At 47.3% G+C, this 17,376-nt stretch overlaps 1 protein-coding gene across 11 annotated transcripts in view; it reads right to left on the reverse strand.

Moving 5' to 3' along the window:
• Positions 1-11,985: 11,985 nt before the first annotated feature.
• Positions 11,986-17,376, reverse strand: part of NRG1 (neuregulin 1) — a 703,230-nt gene continuing 697,839 nt past the window's right edge. For all 11 annotated transcript variants that reach the window (XM_073345927.1, XM_073345922.1, XM_073345924.1 and 8 more), the window contains one exon: positions 11,986-17,083. In XM_073345927.1, the coding sequence (XP_073202028.1) occupies positions 16,432-17,083 (652 nt within the window). In that variant the 3' untranslated portion in view covers positions 11,986-16,431. The remainder of the gene's footprint in view (positions 17,084-17,376) is intronic.

Below are 17,376 nucleotides of genomic sequence, written 5' to 3' on the forward strand. Positions count from 1 at the left end.
TCTCTGAGCCTCAAGATAACGGGGAGGGAGAGGGAAATTCATGGTATGAACCAAGCAGAGATCACTCTCTAAAGCCGACACGTGATACATTTTGGTTTAATCCTTTTCACATGGCCAAGAAAGACCCCAGAAGCACTGGTTCATTCCTGGTAATGAACTCTGACTGTAACAAGGTTTGCTGCAGTGTTGTGGTATCACTAACACTATTAATGTAAGTGGCAATAATAATTTCCTTTGTACTTCCTCGCCCTAGCTTGACTAATTGGTATCAATAGAAACAGCTACATTCAGGGCCCTGCCAGCCCTTGCAGCTTTGCGAGCAAATATGGAAATGTTTGTTATCTAAGGAGAGCACAAAATTTTGATCTGCAGAACTAATTGTGTTTAGATAGAGGCTAATCCTCGTACACAAATGAGCACATTAAATACAGACTGCATTTTGCTGCAGGGCGAGTTGTCTTTTAACCTTTGAAAAATGGAGTACCTATGTTTCTACTGTATGGGAAGATAAAGGCTTTGTGTATTGAAACTGATTAGCCTCATTTGCATTCATGAATGAGCGGAGCGATTTTTGCTCAGGGCAGATGCTTGGTCAGCAGGAAGCTAGCTGATTTATTTTCCCCCTTAAGTTGGAGTTTCTCTCTGCAGATTCCTCAGCGGTCCAGTTGGAGGATAACACTCTTGGTGTTATTTTTCTGTACGCTTAGTTTTTTGATTTCTTATGGGTTGAAAATTTTCATGTGAAAATGAAGCAGGACAAGGCTTTAGGGAGCCCAAGAGTGAGATTCGGCCTGAGAGTACAGGCCATTTGTATTCAAGCTGCATAACAGCCAGACATAGTTTAGGATGACCTAGGGGTTAGAGCACAGGACTAGAAATCCCAGTAATACTGTTCAATCCCAACTCAATCACGTTTTCAGAGAAAGCTGGCACTGGCCACAAACTCCTGTGGTGTTGAAAAAGCCATAAAAAGAGGATGGGTGAAAAGCTTAACCAGCTCTAATGCTGCTTACATTACAGGTGGCATGGGAAGTGTCGCGACCTCATCTTCCAAACCAAGGCATCTGAAATTAGACTCCTTAAATCCGTATGTAGGCATCGAAATCGAAAAGTGGCCTGATTTTCAGGAGTGCCGAGCAATCCCAGCTCCCACTGGAATTAATGGGCGGTACAGAGGCTCAGAATCTTTAAAGTCAGAACATGTCTCTTTAGGTGATCTACTTTAGGCACCAGGGTTTGAAAGTTTTTGGAAATTGTTTGTGGAGATCATTGGACAGAAAGGACCGTATCTCCCATCGACCCAGCGTGGTGTGGACACCGCAGTAAGTCGACCTAAGTTATGTCGACTGCAGCTACATTATTCACGTAGCTGGAGTAGCATAATTTAGGTTGACTTACTGCAGCAGTGTAGACATAGAGAACGTTTCATGTTTGGTCTTAAACAAGTAGCAATATTATTTGGTCATGTTGCAATGAAGAGGACATCTCTAGCATGCAGCTCTCCTGCACATGTGAACTCACTACCGTTGCTTAGGGGCAAACACAAGAACACTGCAGTGCAGTTATGCTGGTGAGCCAATAGGCAATTTTTCAATTAAATGAAGTCATAAATTTCATAATCTGCTAACCCTCTGATAATTTGCCAGGCAGCAATTTCCGAAAAACGGTGAGTGCAGCAGCCAGAGTCCTAGAATGGAAATGGTAATTGTTTATGAGAGGCACGCAAATGTTCAAACCCAGGCCAGGCTGTAAAACACAGCCAAATAAATGAAGGAGTGGAGTGTAGAGTGACCTTGAAATCTAAATTAACTTGTGCTAATTGGATTTAAGTGATCGTAATTTCCAATTTGGAGTTTGTAAAGCTGGTTTCTACTAGTCAGCCCCCCTCTAAACGAGCGTGTTCTCTCATAACTAAAGTGAGAGGGACGCTCTTCTGGCAGTTCAATCAACTAGATTAGGGGCACTGATTTAGTACCACAACAACCAAGCCACTGAATACATAGATTTACAGCCACCCTTAGAAATAAGTTCGCTGTGGCCTGGCCAGCTCTTGTGCTAAAGTTTTAAAGCATTTATCACTTTATTTTATGGGCCATTAGAGATCATGGAAATATTGCACTAGTGAAATATTGAACCCCTTTGGCTCCTCTTTTCCTTTTGGGAAACCTGTTGGCCATCTGGTAGACACCTGAGAAGAGTTACTTTCTTGCTGAGGCTTCCGATTACATGTGACACCTCCAGCGTACACATGTAAGGACTACACACTTAGTGTGGGATTTTGGCCAGCAGTCAGCACTGGCCTAGCTCTGCTCCACTGAAGTCGATGGGCTTTGTTTTTCCATTCATTTCAGTGGCAGCCAATGCGGAATTCTTTTGAAAATCCCACCCATGCCTGTACATGTCTGTGCCGCATGCCCCTACCGCTTCCCATGGCAGCTGGCATCCTGGCTGCTGGGCAGGCCCTGCTTTTCCATCTGGCTGCGCAAGTGACATGCAAACCAGCTACTCAGATGACATTAGGCAACTAGCATTTCTGAGAGCACCTCAGAACGATCGGTGTGAGGGGTGGGTTCCTGATCAGAGGTCCAGGCCTGGCCAGGGCATCACATTAAGTGTCATGCTAACTCTAACCAGTAGTGTGGTCCTCAACATTTTCCATGCGGCTGTTTTCTGCCCCTTCCCCCTCACAAACCCACCTAGCTGGTGTCACCTGCCATTTAGCCATGTGGAAAGGGCAGGGTGGTCATGACCCCTTGACATCTATTTGTGGCACCCCCCTCAGAGGTTGTGACCCCCAGATTGAAAACCCAGGCAGAAGTCCACCCTCCTACTGCATACTGCTCTTTGTGTAGTGAGGGGGGTCACTCACTTCCAGGCTCTGACATTTCACTTTGGCAGCTCAGGTTGCAGAGTTGGGGATTTGAAAAAAGGCCTTTTTATTTGCCCAGAACAGCAATTTGTTATGCCAGCTGACACCCACAGTGGTATGTCCTGCGCTTACTTAAACCATATGCTCTGAACTGAGGCTATGGCTGTGTCTAGTAGACAATTTAATTAGCTTGACACCTGGCAGCATTAAGAAGTTAAGGGTGTGTTGGCATTTTCATGGCAGGCTCCGTGAATAGAGGTGTCTAGCCCAGCAGCTGAGTGTCTCTGCAGGCTGAGGGCCGGCACGTAAAGTTGCAGGGCATTCTCAGGGAGCGCTTCCTGAGTTCCATTTTACCAAACTGTTACTGATCCTGTGTTAGTTTAGCGGAGATTCGATAGTTTGGCTCAGAGTCGAGGCTCAGTGGTGGCTCTGCCCCAAGGCCTGAGCAGGGAGCAGTGCATAGCTGTGCTGTCTCTGGAGAAGAGCAGGAACAAGAATGTGACTTGAAGCATTACAATCTGGCTGCTTGCTCCCTGAGCTGCTCCAGTCAAGGAGGTATTCTGTGCCAGCCCCTCTCCCTGGTGCAGACGACTCCCCTACTCCACACTGGCTGACATGTTGTTGTAGCTGGATGGGGGAAGAGTCAAGCAGCCACCCATTCCCTGCTCACCTGGGTGGGGAGAGGAGCAGGGGGCTCAATTTGTAGCCACATCATTCCTTACTGCTATTTAGCGTGCATTGCACATGAGATCTACGTACCTGTGTACTTTCTGTATTGCTGAAACCTGAGCCCTCTGACTGGCAGATGTGGGGGCTAGAGGCATTCCATACGTGTTGGCAGTGCCAAATCCTGAGCATAAAGTGGTTTGACCTAATGTGAAATGTCTTACTCTTGCAGAGGTCTGGCCTTCCGTGCTCGTTATAATCAATGGCAGTGTTGCATGGTCTTTGGCCACGTCACCAGGATGGAAAACACCCAGACATACAATGCTCTCATATGCTCCATCAACATCCTACCTCCCCAACCTGGCGTCCCCTGTAGGGCCACTCCAGAGATTTGTGGATTGGCAGGATTGACCCAGACCTAGGAATTTTGCTACATGACGCCTTGTGCGACTCCATCAACCGTGGGCACTCTGGCTGGCGCAACGGCCCTCCGTCAACTGTGCATGTTAGATGCTTGCACACCAGGAAACCAGTACGTCCAACAGTCTGCAGCAAAAGCAATCCCTAGGGTAGGCAGCATTCCTCCCAGACACTTTTTTTTTGCACGTTCCATAACTTGGTTCCAAATCAGTAAAGATTTAATTAGCAATTAACAGTCAGTGTATTACCTGCGATCTGATCAATGCTCAGCCACGGAACGACTTTTTGTCACAGCTTCTATTACTACCAGAAGACCTGTCTTTGCTCAGGGAAGTGCTTAGAAAATTCTTCCAGTGTTTTCCTCTGATTTCCCCATGCAGCCCTCTCTATACAAGGAAGTCCCTTGCTATCCGTAAAGGGAGTTATCTGGGTGGGGGGAGGAGCACCCGTTTGCCATTAACGTTAAAGGTTTCACTTAAAAACAAAGCCAGAGAAGAGGCAAAGCTGCCACCCCACAGCCTAGCAGCATGGATGGAAAGCGTTAGGGTGACTCTGCGGAAGTAAATGGACGTTTTATGGGGGGGGCAGGATTTTACCCTCAGGGTAAATGAGGATTGGCTTCAAATTCCCTTCGCACCACGCTGTCAGTGTAAAAGGGCCGTAATGTGGGCCTTTATACTCACTTCACAGCCCTTTTACACTGTGAGCGTGGTGAAAGGAAGCCTTCATGTACATGAGATTCTGGCCCTGTGTCATAATGAATAAGCACAGCAGGACAGTGCTAATGATGCATGAGCAATTCTGGCATCGCCTAACTTTAACGTGCTTGACTTTGCAACCTCAATAATGTTCTTTTGATGCAGTTTTGCTGTGTGAACCAGCTTAGCTAGAGCTAACATTATTCTGGGGGGGAGGGTCACGAGGGGGGCTGAAACCTCACTGAAGCTGCTGGTGTAATTGATGCCCTTCATTCAGGATACATGTACCCAAGTAGCTGAAGCAGTAGGAGCCACCACCCAAAACACAGGCACATGGCAAGGCTTGAGTACAAGGTGAATCATGTGACCCAATGGGTTTCTCTGGTGACTGATGTAGCAAAGGCTGGGGCTAGGGCCTTGATTGCAGGAGCTGTGTGTGAGAGAGAAGCAGCAGAAACACACAAAGGAGCAAAGAAGCCCCAGATGCAGACAGAGACGCCCTAGTAGTAGGACCCAGAGAAAAAGGCTAAGAGAGCTTTTGGGCTGAGTGCTGGCTGAAAGAGGCTTGGAACTATGAGCAAAGAAACTCTCCCCTGTTGTTTGAGTCCTGTTGGGATCCAGGAAAACGGGACTTTGTACCTTATGGATAAATAAACAAGATTGCATCAGTGAACTACCTGATTCCATTAGGAGGCGAAAATGATGATAAGAAACAGCCTGATAACCGCCCACCCCCTCCAAAACTGGCCAACAGCTCAGGTGAAAAGGGGATAACATTATTCGCTTGTGAATGAAAGCTATGGTTAAGGCTGCAACATGGCTCCAGGGCTTAAGCTGTTTGTTTTTTCATTTTTTCATTGCTTTTCACCCATCTGGATGATATTTTTCCATACTTGGTTTTGAGCCAAAAAGTGTTTTTATTTTTAAAGTTAGAGCAAAATCTCACCTCCCATGATTTAGGCAGATTAAGATGGAACAAACATGCACTTTTCTGTTTTGTTTATTTAAAAAACAACTTTTTTTTGAGAGAGAGAGAGAGAGAGAGAGAGAGAGAGAGAGAGAGAGAGGGGCCTCTGCCCAAAACAGCTGAAGTTTGAAACATGAAACTTGACCTCTGACTGATTCCTCAGTCAGGCGAGGAGCCTGCGGGTTTGGTTTTGTTTTTAAAAACATTTGCAAATCACAAACATAGCAGAAAATGTTAAGTCAGAAGGTGTGTGCTTGGGTTACCTGCCAGCCCATAGACCAGAGCAAGGTACCGGCAGAGCTCCTGGGATAAAAGGCAAGAAATCTGCCCCCCAAGCCTTGGCAAGGCAGCAGGCCTCCCACACCACATTCAGGGGTACCCCTAGAGGCAGAGCCATTGCTCTTATCCTCAAATCCTTGCAGCACAGCGAGGCAAAGGATGCAAGGCTACCCCCTGCTGCATGGAGGCACTGAATTCCATCCCCAAACTGGTGCTCCTCGCAATGAGCGGGGTCTCGTTACCCTCCGAGGCAGGTCAGGAGCGATGCACCATGCCGGCACAGCGGTGTGTGCTTAAACTCAACCATACGGATTCAGCAGTTGAGCAACAGATGACCCCCCCCCAGCCTGGACCCCTCAGACCCACTGAGCCTCATTGTCCTCAGCCCCAGTGTTATTCTCATCGGGATGGGTAATGGGGTGCACTCACCTCTCGTGAGTGCCCCCTTGACCGAGTCACGCGCCTGCAGACTCTCTTTCTCTCCAATTGTCTCTGGAGAGGGCGCCCTGGGGCATTGCTCTATCCAAGAGCCGGGACAGTGTCTTCACCCTCTTGGGGCTTCCTGGCTACAGCTCTCCAGCTGGGCCACTATAGTTCAGTTCCCTCTTTGGGGTGCCTTAATGGCCAGGCTACTGTCCCCCAGTCGCTAATAGGGGGTGAGGGGACCCAGGCCTGCCCACTACTCCAGGTCTCAGCCCAGGGACCCTGTAGAGAGCAGCCGCCTGCAGTGTCCCTTTAACTGTGTCACACGGCTTCTCTAATTCCCTCGGCCACTTCCCTGCAGCGTTTTCACCCTTAGCTCAGGGCCTTGTCCTAATGGAGTCCCATCAACCTCACTCATGGCTGTCTCTGGCTTCTGGCAGCTCTGCCCTAACTGGGGTCCCATCGCTCCATCTGCCAGCCACACTCCTACAGCTCCAACAAGGAACCAAACTCCCTCCGGCCCTGCAGCTCGTCTTATACTAGGCTGCTTGGCCCTGATTGGCTGTGTCCCACACAGCCACTCCAGGCAGCTTGACGGCCCCTCTCCACTGCCCTTTTTGGGGCAGAATGTGGCAGAGCCTCCAGCAGGGGGCCTCAGAGGGTCTGGTATACCCGTCACAGGGTCACGCACCCGGTTCCCAAGTGCTTGGGCTTTGGAGTAAACTGGTGTACTGCAAGGACCTTGGTAGCTGGGCATGGCTGAGTGGGGACTTTGCTCCCAAGACTCAGCTGCGGCCTCTCCTCCCTGACTAGGGAGCAGGTTTCCAGTTCTGTCATAGATGATTGGCCCTGGCCATGACGCAGAGCTGCACTGAGGCCCCTGTGACGTGTTCCCCATTAGGGGGACGTGTGCGAATGGTACAGCGGAGGAAAAGAACGCAGGGCATTGAAAATAACTGCCCCAGTGGGAAATGAAGTAAATGATTTGCCAAATAATCCGTTCATGCTCCATTCAGTCCCACCATGTCAATGTCAGCGAAGGAACCTAGAGCAGGAGCCATGCTGCATATTGAGGACTCGTTAACGCCTCTCCAGGCATGGTGAACTACTGCAGGAAGGAGACATACTAATTTTGCACCAGTGGGGTCATGTAGGAGGGATGATTACAGCTTTAAACAGTCGCTCCTCCCAAGGCAAGTATCCCTGCCTAGGCCTCACTCATAAACACCTTCCTTGAGGACTGGATCAAGCCTACATCTATCCCCCTTGCAGATATAGTGGGACACGGTGCTCCCAGGGCCCTACACTCTACTGCACCTCCAATGGGGAGCTGTCTCCTAGCCCACCGTAGGAGATGTTTTTAGTGTTGTCCGCCTTGTTCAATGTATAACGCAGCGTGACTGTGTCAGGTGAACACAGCCAAGTTCAGCACACATGCTGCGTGGCCCAAGGGGATGTGGGCACACGAGCCTGGGCATTTCCTGTGGGTGGCCCTTGCACCGGTGTCTAGGGGGTTGCACGAAGTTGCCCTGCCCTGGCACAAGTGCCTGCCACAGCAGCAGTCTGTGCTCCCAGCACTCTGCAAGCAGGGGGCTGCTCACTCAACCTAAAGTATTTAGCGGGCTCCCCTCTCTGCAGCAGCTGATTGCCTCATGGTTTTAATGTATTAATCCTTGCAACACCTGCTGCTATTATCCCCATTGCACTGCTTGGAACGGAGGCGCAGAGAGGCTAAGTGACATTCTCAAGGTCAAACGGGCTCTCTGTGGCAGAGTTGGGAACTGAGGCTGGGTCTCCTAAGTCCTAGGCTTGTGCCCTGACCACTGGACCATCCTTCCTCCTTGTTACCCCTGTAGGACTCCAAAAAGGGGGTCGACAGATGAGAGAGAGAGGCATGCTTCTCACTCCCCCTCTACACTCACCCAACAAAGCAACCTTGTCCATGCCAGACAAGTAGCCCCAGGAGAGATTGTTCCTGCCCGGGGGCGCCTCTCCCATGCTGCTGCTGGAGCAGTTATTCCACGCTGCTCAAAGGGTGTGACTTCCAGGGGAGCCAGCTTTACCGGGCAGCCTCCACAGAGCACAGGCACGTACAGATCTCCTTACTCTATGTTCCATTCTGTGCATCCGATGAAGTGGGCTGTAGCCCCCGAAAGCTTATGCTCTAATAAATTTGTTAGGCTCTAAGGGGCCACAAGTCCTCGTGTTCCTTTTAGGCACAGCCCTTGTGCATGTCACATCGTGGAGGTGTGCCAGCTAGCAGCTCCAGTGTGACGGTGATGCTGGGCTTGTCTCTTTGACAGGATTTGGGGTGTGAGGAATGGCCCGTTCAGATTTGATTTGTATATGAATCCTCTCCAACTCAACATGTTGATGGACCAGAAGAGTGATATGAAAAAATATGGATCTCAGCTCATTCCTGTGAAGCACGGATGTGTCTGCAATGTGCTGGGAAAGGGAGTGTGGTATTATAAAGTAGCTGAGCAGACCGCTTTTGGCAGTTTTGCCTCTGTTTGCCATCAGATTTTGGCCAAATTCGAGTCAGGCACAGACGAATTCCCATAACTCGCTAAAACTCTCCACTTCTTGCTACCCATCATGAGCAAATTGTGCAGCCCTTACCCTCTCTCCCGGCAGTGCACTCTGGCCAGGAATACGGCAAACAGGCCTGCCGATGCTTCCCAAGATGCGCTGCAAAGGGCTACCAGGGAGCAGTGTCTTTAAAATAGCAATTCTGCCCAGAGAGCTACAGAAGGGTGCACAGGCCAAAGGAGACCTTGGAAAATAAATTCTCCGAAGGCAAAGAGAATTCACAGTGCCATAGACATATTGGGGTTCTACTACTGTCTCTCCTCCCACATGCGTTCAATTGGCCGTGAGTGGCAGGAAAGGTTTGGCAGCAAATCAGATAAGCCCGATAAAAGCCAATAATACCGACAATGGTACTCCTGTGGCAAACACATGGGTCCAGCAGAATACCAGGCTGTCTAACCACCTGGGTGAGACTTGGGCCTGATTCTCCTTTGCACACGTCCCCTTTACTCTGTTAATGTGGTGTAAAAGGGCCTGGGTGGAAATGGGACTGAGGCCCAAGGAGTTCACAAAAGCAGGCAGAAGAGGCTGTTGACAGAGTGCTCACAGGAATCGCCATCTCTGGGCCTGCTTCCCCCAAGTGGAAATGAGGGCAACCCGTACGGCTTGGCATGCGCCAAGACGCACGGCTCAGCCAGGAGCCGGCTGGGCATTTTAAACCTTCTTCTTCTGCGCTCGCTCAGCTGCACCTGAGACAAAGCAAATTAGGTCCGGGAGTCCCCCGCCCAAGCCCAGACGTTGCGGCCCTGTGGAACTCCACTTGCAGTATGCCCTTTCCCCTGCTGCAAACCACACAGGCAGGCGCCCCTCCTCCTTTGCTCTGAAGGTCTTTCTGTCCATCTGCTGCCTCACCCACTGGAGACTTATAGAGACTAGAACTCAACCATGTCGAGCTGTGAAAGGAGCAAGCCTGAGCTCTCGGCCCAAGCCAGCACTTCTGGGATGATCCCCAGTGTCAGAAGAACTCAGCTCTCACTTAGAAGAACAATGGGATGCTAAACTTGTAAGTCGACTGGGGCAAGAGCTGTCTTTATGTTCTGTCTGTACAATGCTTAGCGCTATACCAGCAAGACTCAGACTGAGGCTTGCGAGCCGCAAGTGGCTCTTTGCACCACATGATGTTAAAACACCATGTGGTTTAATTATTAACCAATCTAAGCTATTAACCAATCAGGAGGCTGTTACTATGTTATTAACCAATTGTAGTTAATAAAATAAAAATACTTGGTCAGTCATTTTGCTGGGAGAATTATATATATATAAATGAAATATATATATATATATATATATAAATGAAACAATGAATTTACACTCCTGTGGCTCCTTTGGGGAATGTGGATCGTTAATTTGGCTCCTGACCCACTAAGGTCTGAGTATCACTGCTCTCTAGAGTCCTGATCCGTGCTGGGGCTCTTAGGTGCTACAACAATACGTAAAACAACAAACAAAAATCAGGTCTTTAGAAAATCCAGCCCCGACTGTGAGCACTTTTAAACCTTGGCTTGAATGCTCCAGCTGACAGCAACACAGCCTCAAAGAAACAAAGTAGAGAAGGAACCCAACACAAAAATTGGGACACTTTCCTTGGAAGAAAGATTGACAAAACTGGACCAGGAACTGCTATTAAACGAGCAACGTATTGATGCGGGAGTGTCTTAAATTTCATATCCAAAAATCTTTCCATCTATATCTATCTTTCCATCTATTTAGTGATCAATGGCTCCATGTCTAGTTGGCAGCCGGTATCAAGTGGAGTGCCCCAAGGGTCGGTCCTGGGGCCGGTTTTATTCAATATCTTCATAAATGATCTGGAGGATGGTGTGGATTGCACTCTCAGCAAATTTTCGGATGATACTAAACTGGGAGGAGTGGTAGATACGCTGGAGGGGAGGGATAGGATACAGAAGGACCTAGACCAATTGGAAGATTGGGCCAAAAGGAATCTGATGAGGTTCAATAAGGATAAGTGCAGGGTCCTGCACTTAGGACGGAAGAACCCAATGCACAGCTACAGACTAGGGACCGAATGGCTAGGCAGCAGTTTTGCGGAAAAGGACCTAGGGGTGACAGTGGACGAGAAGCTGGATATGAGTCAGCAGTGTGCCCTTGTTGCCAAGAAGGCCAATGGCATTTTGGGCTGTATAAGTAGGGGCATAGCGAGCAGATCGAGGGACGTGATCGTTCCCCTCTATTCGACATTGGTGAGGCCTCATCTGGAGTACTGTGTCCAGTTTTGGGCCCCACACTTCAAGAAGGATGTGGATAAATTGGAGCGAGTCCAGCGAAGGGCAACAAAAATGATTAGGGGACTGGAACACATGAGTTATGAGGAGAGGCTGAGGGAGCTGGGATTGTTTAGCCTGCAGAAGAGAAGAATGAGGGGGGATTTGATAGCTGCTTTCAACTACCTGAAAGGGGGTTCCAAAGAGGATGGCTCTAGACTGTTCTCAATGGTAGCAGATGACAGAACGAGGAGTAATGGTCTCAAGTTGCAGTGGGGGAGGTTTAGATTGGATATTAGGAAAAACTTTTTCACTAAGAGGGTGGTGAAACACTGGAATGCGTTACCTAGGGAGGTGGTAGAATCTCCTTCCTTAGAGGTTTTTAAGGTCAGGCTTGACAAAGCCCTGGCTGGGATGATTTAACTGGGAATTGGTCCTGCTTTGAGCAGGGGGTTGGACTAGATGACCTTCTGGGGTCCCTTCCAACCCTGATATTCTATGATTCTATGATTCTATGATTCATTACTGAACCCTGGTCTACGCCAAACTGCTCAGCAGCAATTAGACCCGCAATCTCTAGGAACAAAGGAGTCAGAGGACGGGATGGCAAACTCGACTCCAGAAATTAGGACACGAGAGAAAAATCAGGCCCAAATGACCACGTAACTCACCAAAACAAATGTTGACACTAGACAAGGTTGTCGCTGGAGAGTCGTATCTGGGCCAGGGAGCCCGACAGGACTGACGGAGTCTGCTGAGCCACTGTGCCAGCCCCAGACAGCAGCAGTTTATTCCAGCACCTCTTTTACTGCAACGGAACCCTTAAATAAATCAACACTTGCTCCTTGCTTCCAAATGGGGATAATAAATTCTTTAGTTTATCAGTACCTTACGGCCTTCCAGGGTGCATTCTTTGAACAGTTTCATTACAGATACAATCCTCTCTTCTCAACAATAAATTATTTTTTTTAAAGGAAAAGAGAAACAAGAGGATACATGACAATTTTAAAGCAAAAGGAAAACAAAACCTATTTTTGACATATATCTTCAAATAATATGAAGCCAACTCTCTCTGTGTTAAATGCCTAAGTATAAATAATAAAGGACATTATGGTATTTACAGTGTTACACAAGGAATTGAGAGAGCATCATTGACACGTAACTCAGAAAGACAATAAATGATGGAGGAAAACATTCAAGTATGTACAAGATGTATTTACAACAGAATATATCATTAAAATAATGATATGTGGCCATTTTCTTTGTCTGCATTTCTCTGCAGCATTTCATAGGTGCTCTTCTCACTGGAAGTCAGTGTGGCTGATGGAATCTAGCCAGTATCGAAGACAGAGAACAGGCTTTGCTTATGTTTGCCAGTGGGCGACATGCCCTTTTAGCAGGTACAAGTTTGCTATTCTGAATGCACGAGTAATGGTTTGTAATCTGTACAAAGATATAGTCGCTGGATGAAAACAGGAGACGATGCTTCATTGTCATGAAACAAGAGCAAGGAAAGAAAGTTTTATTGTTTCCATGGCAAAGCAAAGCGAAATGATGGTCCTTTCACACCCAGGGAGAAATTTTGCCGGATGAGGTGGGAGATGGGGGAAAACACAAATGTGAGGATACAGGGCCAGATTCTCAGCAAGTGTAAATCAGCAGCTATGGTACTGCACTGATTTATACCAGCTGAGGATCAGGCCCCCACGTTTTACACACCACTTTCCATTGTTCACCCTGACGGGATCCTCTAATCATGCAGAATTTCCCAAAATGCAAAACTGCTTAGTATAAATACGTCCTGCTGGGGTAAATGTCATGGTCATGGAACTCAGGGTCATTTTACAGCCACCGAGTCTTCGTTCCCCCTCGGACTGCTGTTGCACTTACTGTGAGTTTTAGCAGAGGGACAGTGAGGCTGCCAGGGGGTTGCACATTGTTAAAGGGACCCCAATAGTACAAAGAGTGCAGCAAATGGCCCCAAGAGATGACTTGGCCTGCCACCGGAAAACATGTTTGCTCTAATGCTGAGAGTTGAGTTTCCTCCCCCTCAGTCCTGCGAGGTGAGCAGCAGGTCCAGGGATTGCTCAGCACCTCTTGCAGGCTGAAGCCCATCTCCAGGAGGCAACAGGCCGCAACAGTGTCAGGGCTAGCCAGGTTACTGGTTCGTTAACCTCATCTCAGACTGTGCAGAGCTAGGTCCTACCATTCTCAGTGCATATTTCTAATATGGCTCATGCAAGGGGCCAAATTCTGCTATGTTACACTGGTGCAAAACCAGGGTAACTCTACTGACTTAACACACGTTTGGTTTTTGCTGGGATTTCCAAAGGCGTCTAAGGGAGTTAGGCAGCCAACTCCCATTGACACTCATTGAGCACACGCATCTCTGAAAACCCCAGCTTAAAGCTCTCAGGGCTCATGCTCTGTTGTGCCTTACTCCACCTGTACACTGGGGCAGCTCCTTTGGCTTGAGAACTTGACAATGCAATCAGAAGAATATAACAGATTTTCCCAGGTGTCCCACGTGCACAAGGCACAGACTTCCATTTTGTAGTGCTCTTCTGTAATCTTTGATAATACTTTCAGTGTTGTAAGTAATTTATTCTGCTTTCATGTGATCAGCCCCACTCCCCCCGATTAATCTGTGAAAAGCCACAGAGGTCACCAAGACATGGCGTGCTTCAGTGGATGGGGCACTGAATGTGGACCCAGGAGATTGGGGCTCTATTCCCAGTGGTGCAGCCTTGGGCAGGTCACTTTCCCTCTCTTTCCCCTCCCACCCTTTGGCCATCTAGTCTATTTAGTAAGCTCACTGGGGCAGGACTGGGTTGGATTTTCAAAAGTACCTAAGTGACTTGGGAGCACAAGTCCCATTGACAGTCAATAAGACTTTTGTTCCTAAACCACTTAGGCCTCTTTGAAAACCCCAGCCACTTCGTCTTACTATGTGTTTGTATAGTTCCTAGCAAAATGGGGCCCTGGTCTCTGCTGAGACCACTAGCTCTCCCACACTGCCAACAGCAATAATGACTAACATATGAAATGAGCGCACGGCATCCAGAATTTACACAGGGCCCTGGTTGTGTGTAGATGCAATACAAAGACAGTGGTTAAGCACAGTGAAAATACAGCAATGCATACAAAAGAAGAGGGAAAACTGGGAAGGAATATGAGTCTTGGTAACACATTAATTAAAAACTCTGCAGTCTCCCATATGCTTTTTAAATGCGCAGCGATATGCAAGTACGACTGAGCCCACTGCCTGAGCTCTTTCACTGAAAATCACCTGCCCTTGCTTTCCCTTCCATCAGAAAGATTCTCCCTTTAATCTTGTCACCATTTCCCTGCTGTCCTAAGATCTCAGGCTGCTTGATCAGACGGCTAAGTACTCTCATCTCAAAGCAAAAGTGAAGCTGACGTTGTCTGCTTTGATAACACAGTACTGTAGCTCCCCGCCTTCATCCAGAGTACTGAGCAGTTTCATTTACCACAATAGGCCAGATGCTGCTTTTAGACCCTGAATGAGCTGTCCAACCTGTTCAGCAAAGCACTTCAGCATCTGCTTAACTTTACTCATGTCTTACTGATGTCAATGGGACTTGAGCAAATGCTAAAGATAAGCATGTGCTTAGAGGTTTGCTGAATTGCGACCTTAGTTCCACTGGTGTATATCTGGCATAATCGCCTTGATATATTCTGATTTACACCCGTGTAAGTGGGATCGGGATGTGGCCCCAAGAGTAAATCACGGCTGAAATTTTTGTTGTCCTGAAATGGTTCCTAGTTAGGATCAGCAATGCTCACAGCACTGATGTTCTCCTATTCGTACTCCCAGGGGTCCATGCAGAATGCTTGCTATTTACATCAGTCCTGAGTCTGCATTGTGCCAGCTGAATGTAAAATCAGAATCAAATGAGGGGGTCACCCCACTAAACTGATCAGAATTTGGTGCAAAAGAGGCAATTTGCTTCTGTCTGAAAGGGTGCAATAACTCCAGTATCGATCCCACACTTGCCTATGACCAGTCAAAGATTCTAATGCACAAACACCGGTGCACATTGTGGGGCTAAACGGCGCAGCGTGTTTGTCTACAGAAATGGGCTTTTTCATAGAACTATTAAAAAAATCAGGTCACCAGATATGAACTCAGTGATTCTTCCGCTGTGCCTTTCCCACCAGGGCTCTGTTTAGCTATTCAGCAAATTGATTTGGCTGCACGTCCTTTCTGTGTGCAAGGATGACTCTCACTCTAATCGCAGCTCCAACGAGTCACAGAGTAGACATTGTTACAGGTTTCCTGTTGTTTTTTTCTCACCGTGTCCCCTTGGAAACAAAGACTCACTTGTCTATTAAAAATCAACATTAAAAATACGGGTAAAAATGGCTGCACTTTTATTAGTGGCTTTTTTCCCCAGCTAGTTCTTTTCCTTGTCTGGTTACAGACACCGGGTGTATTTTTCCCAGTAACTTAAGCGAATAGAAATCTTGTTCTTTTGTCAAGTCCTGGGTTCACAGCCTTTGCTACTCTGAGCCCATTTTCTAAGGGATAACTAGGACAACTAATATCTGGAAAAAAATGTAATGACAGTTCCTAGTGAGTACAAGCTGATTTCTGATTAATAATATACTCAGTTTAAAATCACAGCATTACTCTCTTTCCAATATGTAACATTATTTAATGCAATTTTTGTTATCCTGCTGTCATTAACAGTAGCACGCTGTTTGATGTACTATTATTCCAGTGCCCAATGAAGCAAACCTGTTGGCTGGAAGAGAGCAGACACAACTCCTTTCAGATACGGAAAGCAAATAAAACCTCTTATAGAAGAAAACAGTATTGTTTTGTTGGTGGGTATGCCATTATAGGGTATTGTGATTGGGGGCGGGGGTCTACTACAAGCAAACATAGGGACTTTTGCAATTCTTGCCAGTCATACATCCAGTTACCATAATGCAATGCACAAAAAAGCCAGGAGAATTGAAGGTCGGAAGGTTCTGCAAAATACCGTGGAACAGCAATTACTGTAACAGTACAAAACTTGCTCTCAACATAACATAACATAAAGGCACCATTGATATCTTTCTCATTTTTGAAATACTGTAAAAAATTGCTACATATGGCACATAACACCTTTGTACATACATATATTTAATTTATAAAAGTTTTTTTCCCCCTCCTGTTTTCTATTAGTGGAATTTGCTAAAATAAAATAAATTGTTTAATTTAAAGGTGGAATACTTCATTATATAAAATAAAGTTTTACATGTGAATCTATGCGTTTTGTTTATGTTTTATACAGCAATAGGGTCTTGATTAGCTATTACACTGGACAACCTTGCTTGTAATTCTTCCTGTGTGGAGAACCGGCTAGTTGGGTTAGTCCTGCTGTCAGCCAGTCGGTATGCAGTGGCTGGCTCTAGGCTGGTTGCCATGGGGTTCTGTATGCTCAGGAAAGGTGTATCCTCACCTATTCTTTCATCTTCTGTTTCACTCTCAGAGCTACTGCTCTCAGAGCTTGTGTCGGTGTCCACTTCTAATCTGTTGGAAATGTGGCCGTTGGGCTTTGTTCTTTTTGCCCTCCGGCTGTTGACTAGTTTCTTTGGGGGCTCTTGTGCTGGCTCATACTCCTGTGTGGTTTCATATTCCTCGTCCTCTACTATCCTCAGAGGACTAGGTGGCGGACTGTTGCTCTCATGGGCAGGATTGTGGTGGAAGGAGTTGAACTGCTGAATGTGATGGTCATACTTCTCCCGTAACCGAGGTGGCGTCACCAGGAGCAGAGGCCTCTCCTCTTCCATAAAGGGACTGACCGCCACAGAAGGGACAGATACAGTTAAGCTGGATACCGGTGGAGACATTTCTGAAAGGGGGGACTTTGGAGAACTTGGAGTGTGGAAATCAACAGGTGACATGCGAGCCGGTGTGGTCATAGCTGATACATACCTGAATAAGAACACATACAAAAAGGCCCCATAAAGGTGGAGAAGGAATAAACATAAGAGAAAACATAAGAAAGGCCATCTTTGAGGAACAAATCATTGCCATATTATCCGTGTCCCACGTTTGTGATGTCACGTGAGATACCCTTGGGAATAAAGGAATTCATTTTCTAATGCATGCAATTGTCAAGATATATTTTTGCATGCGCTTGTCTTGCACCTGCCCACTGGATGTTGCATGCATGCATGCGAGCGGTGGATCTGACATGTGCACGCAGCTGCGTGCAGGGATAATCC

Source organism: Lepidochelys kempii, chromosome 5, assembly GCF_965140285.1.
Source record: "Lepidochelys kempii isolate rLepKem1 chromosome 5, rLepKem1.hap1, whole genome shotgun sequence".
NCBI lineage: Eukaryota > Metazoa > Chordata > Testudines > Cheloniidae > Lepidochelys > Lepidochelys kempii.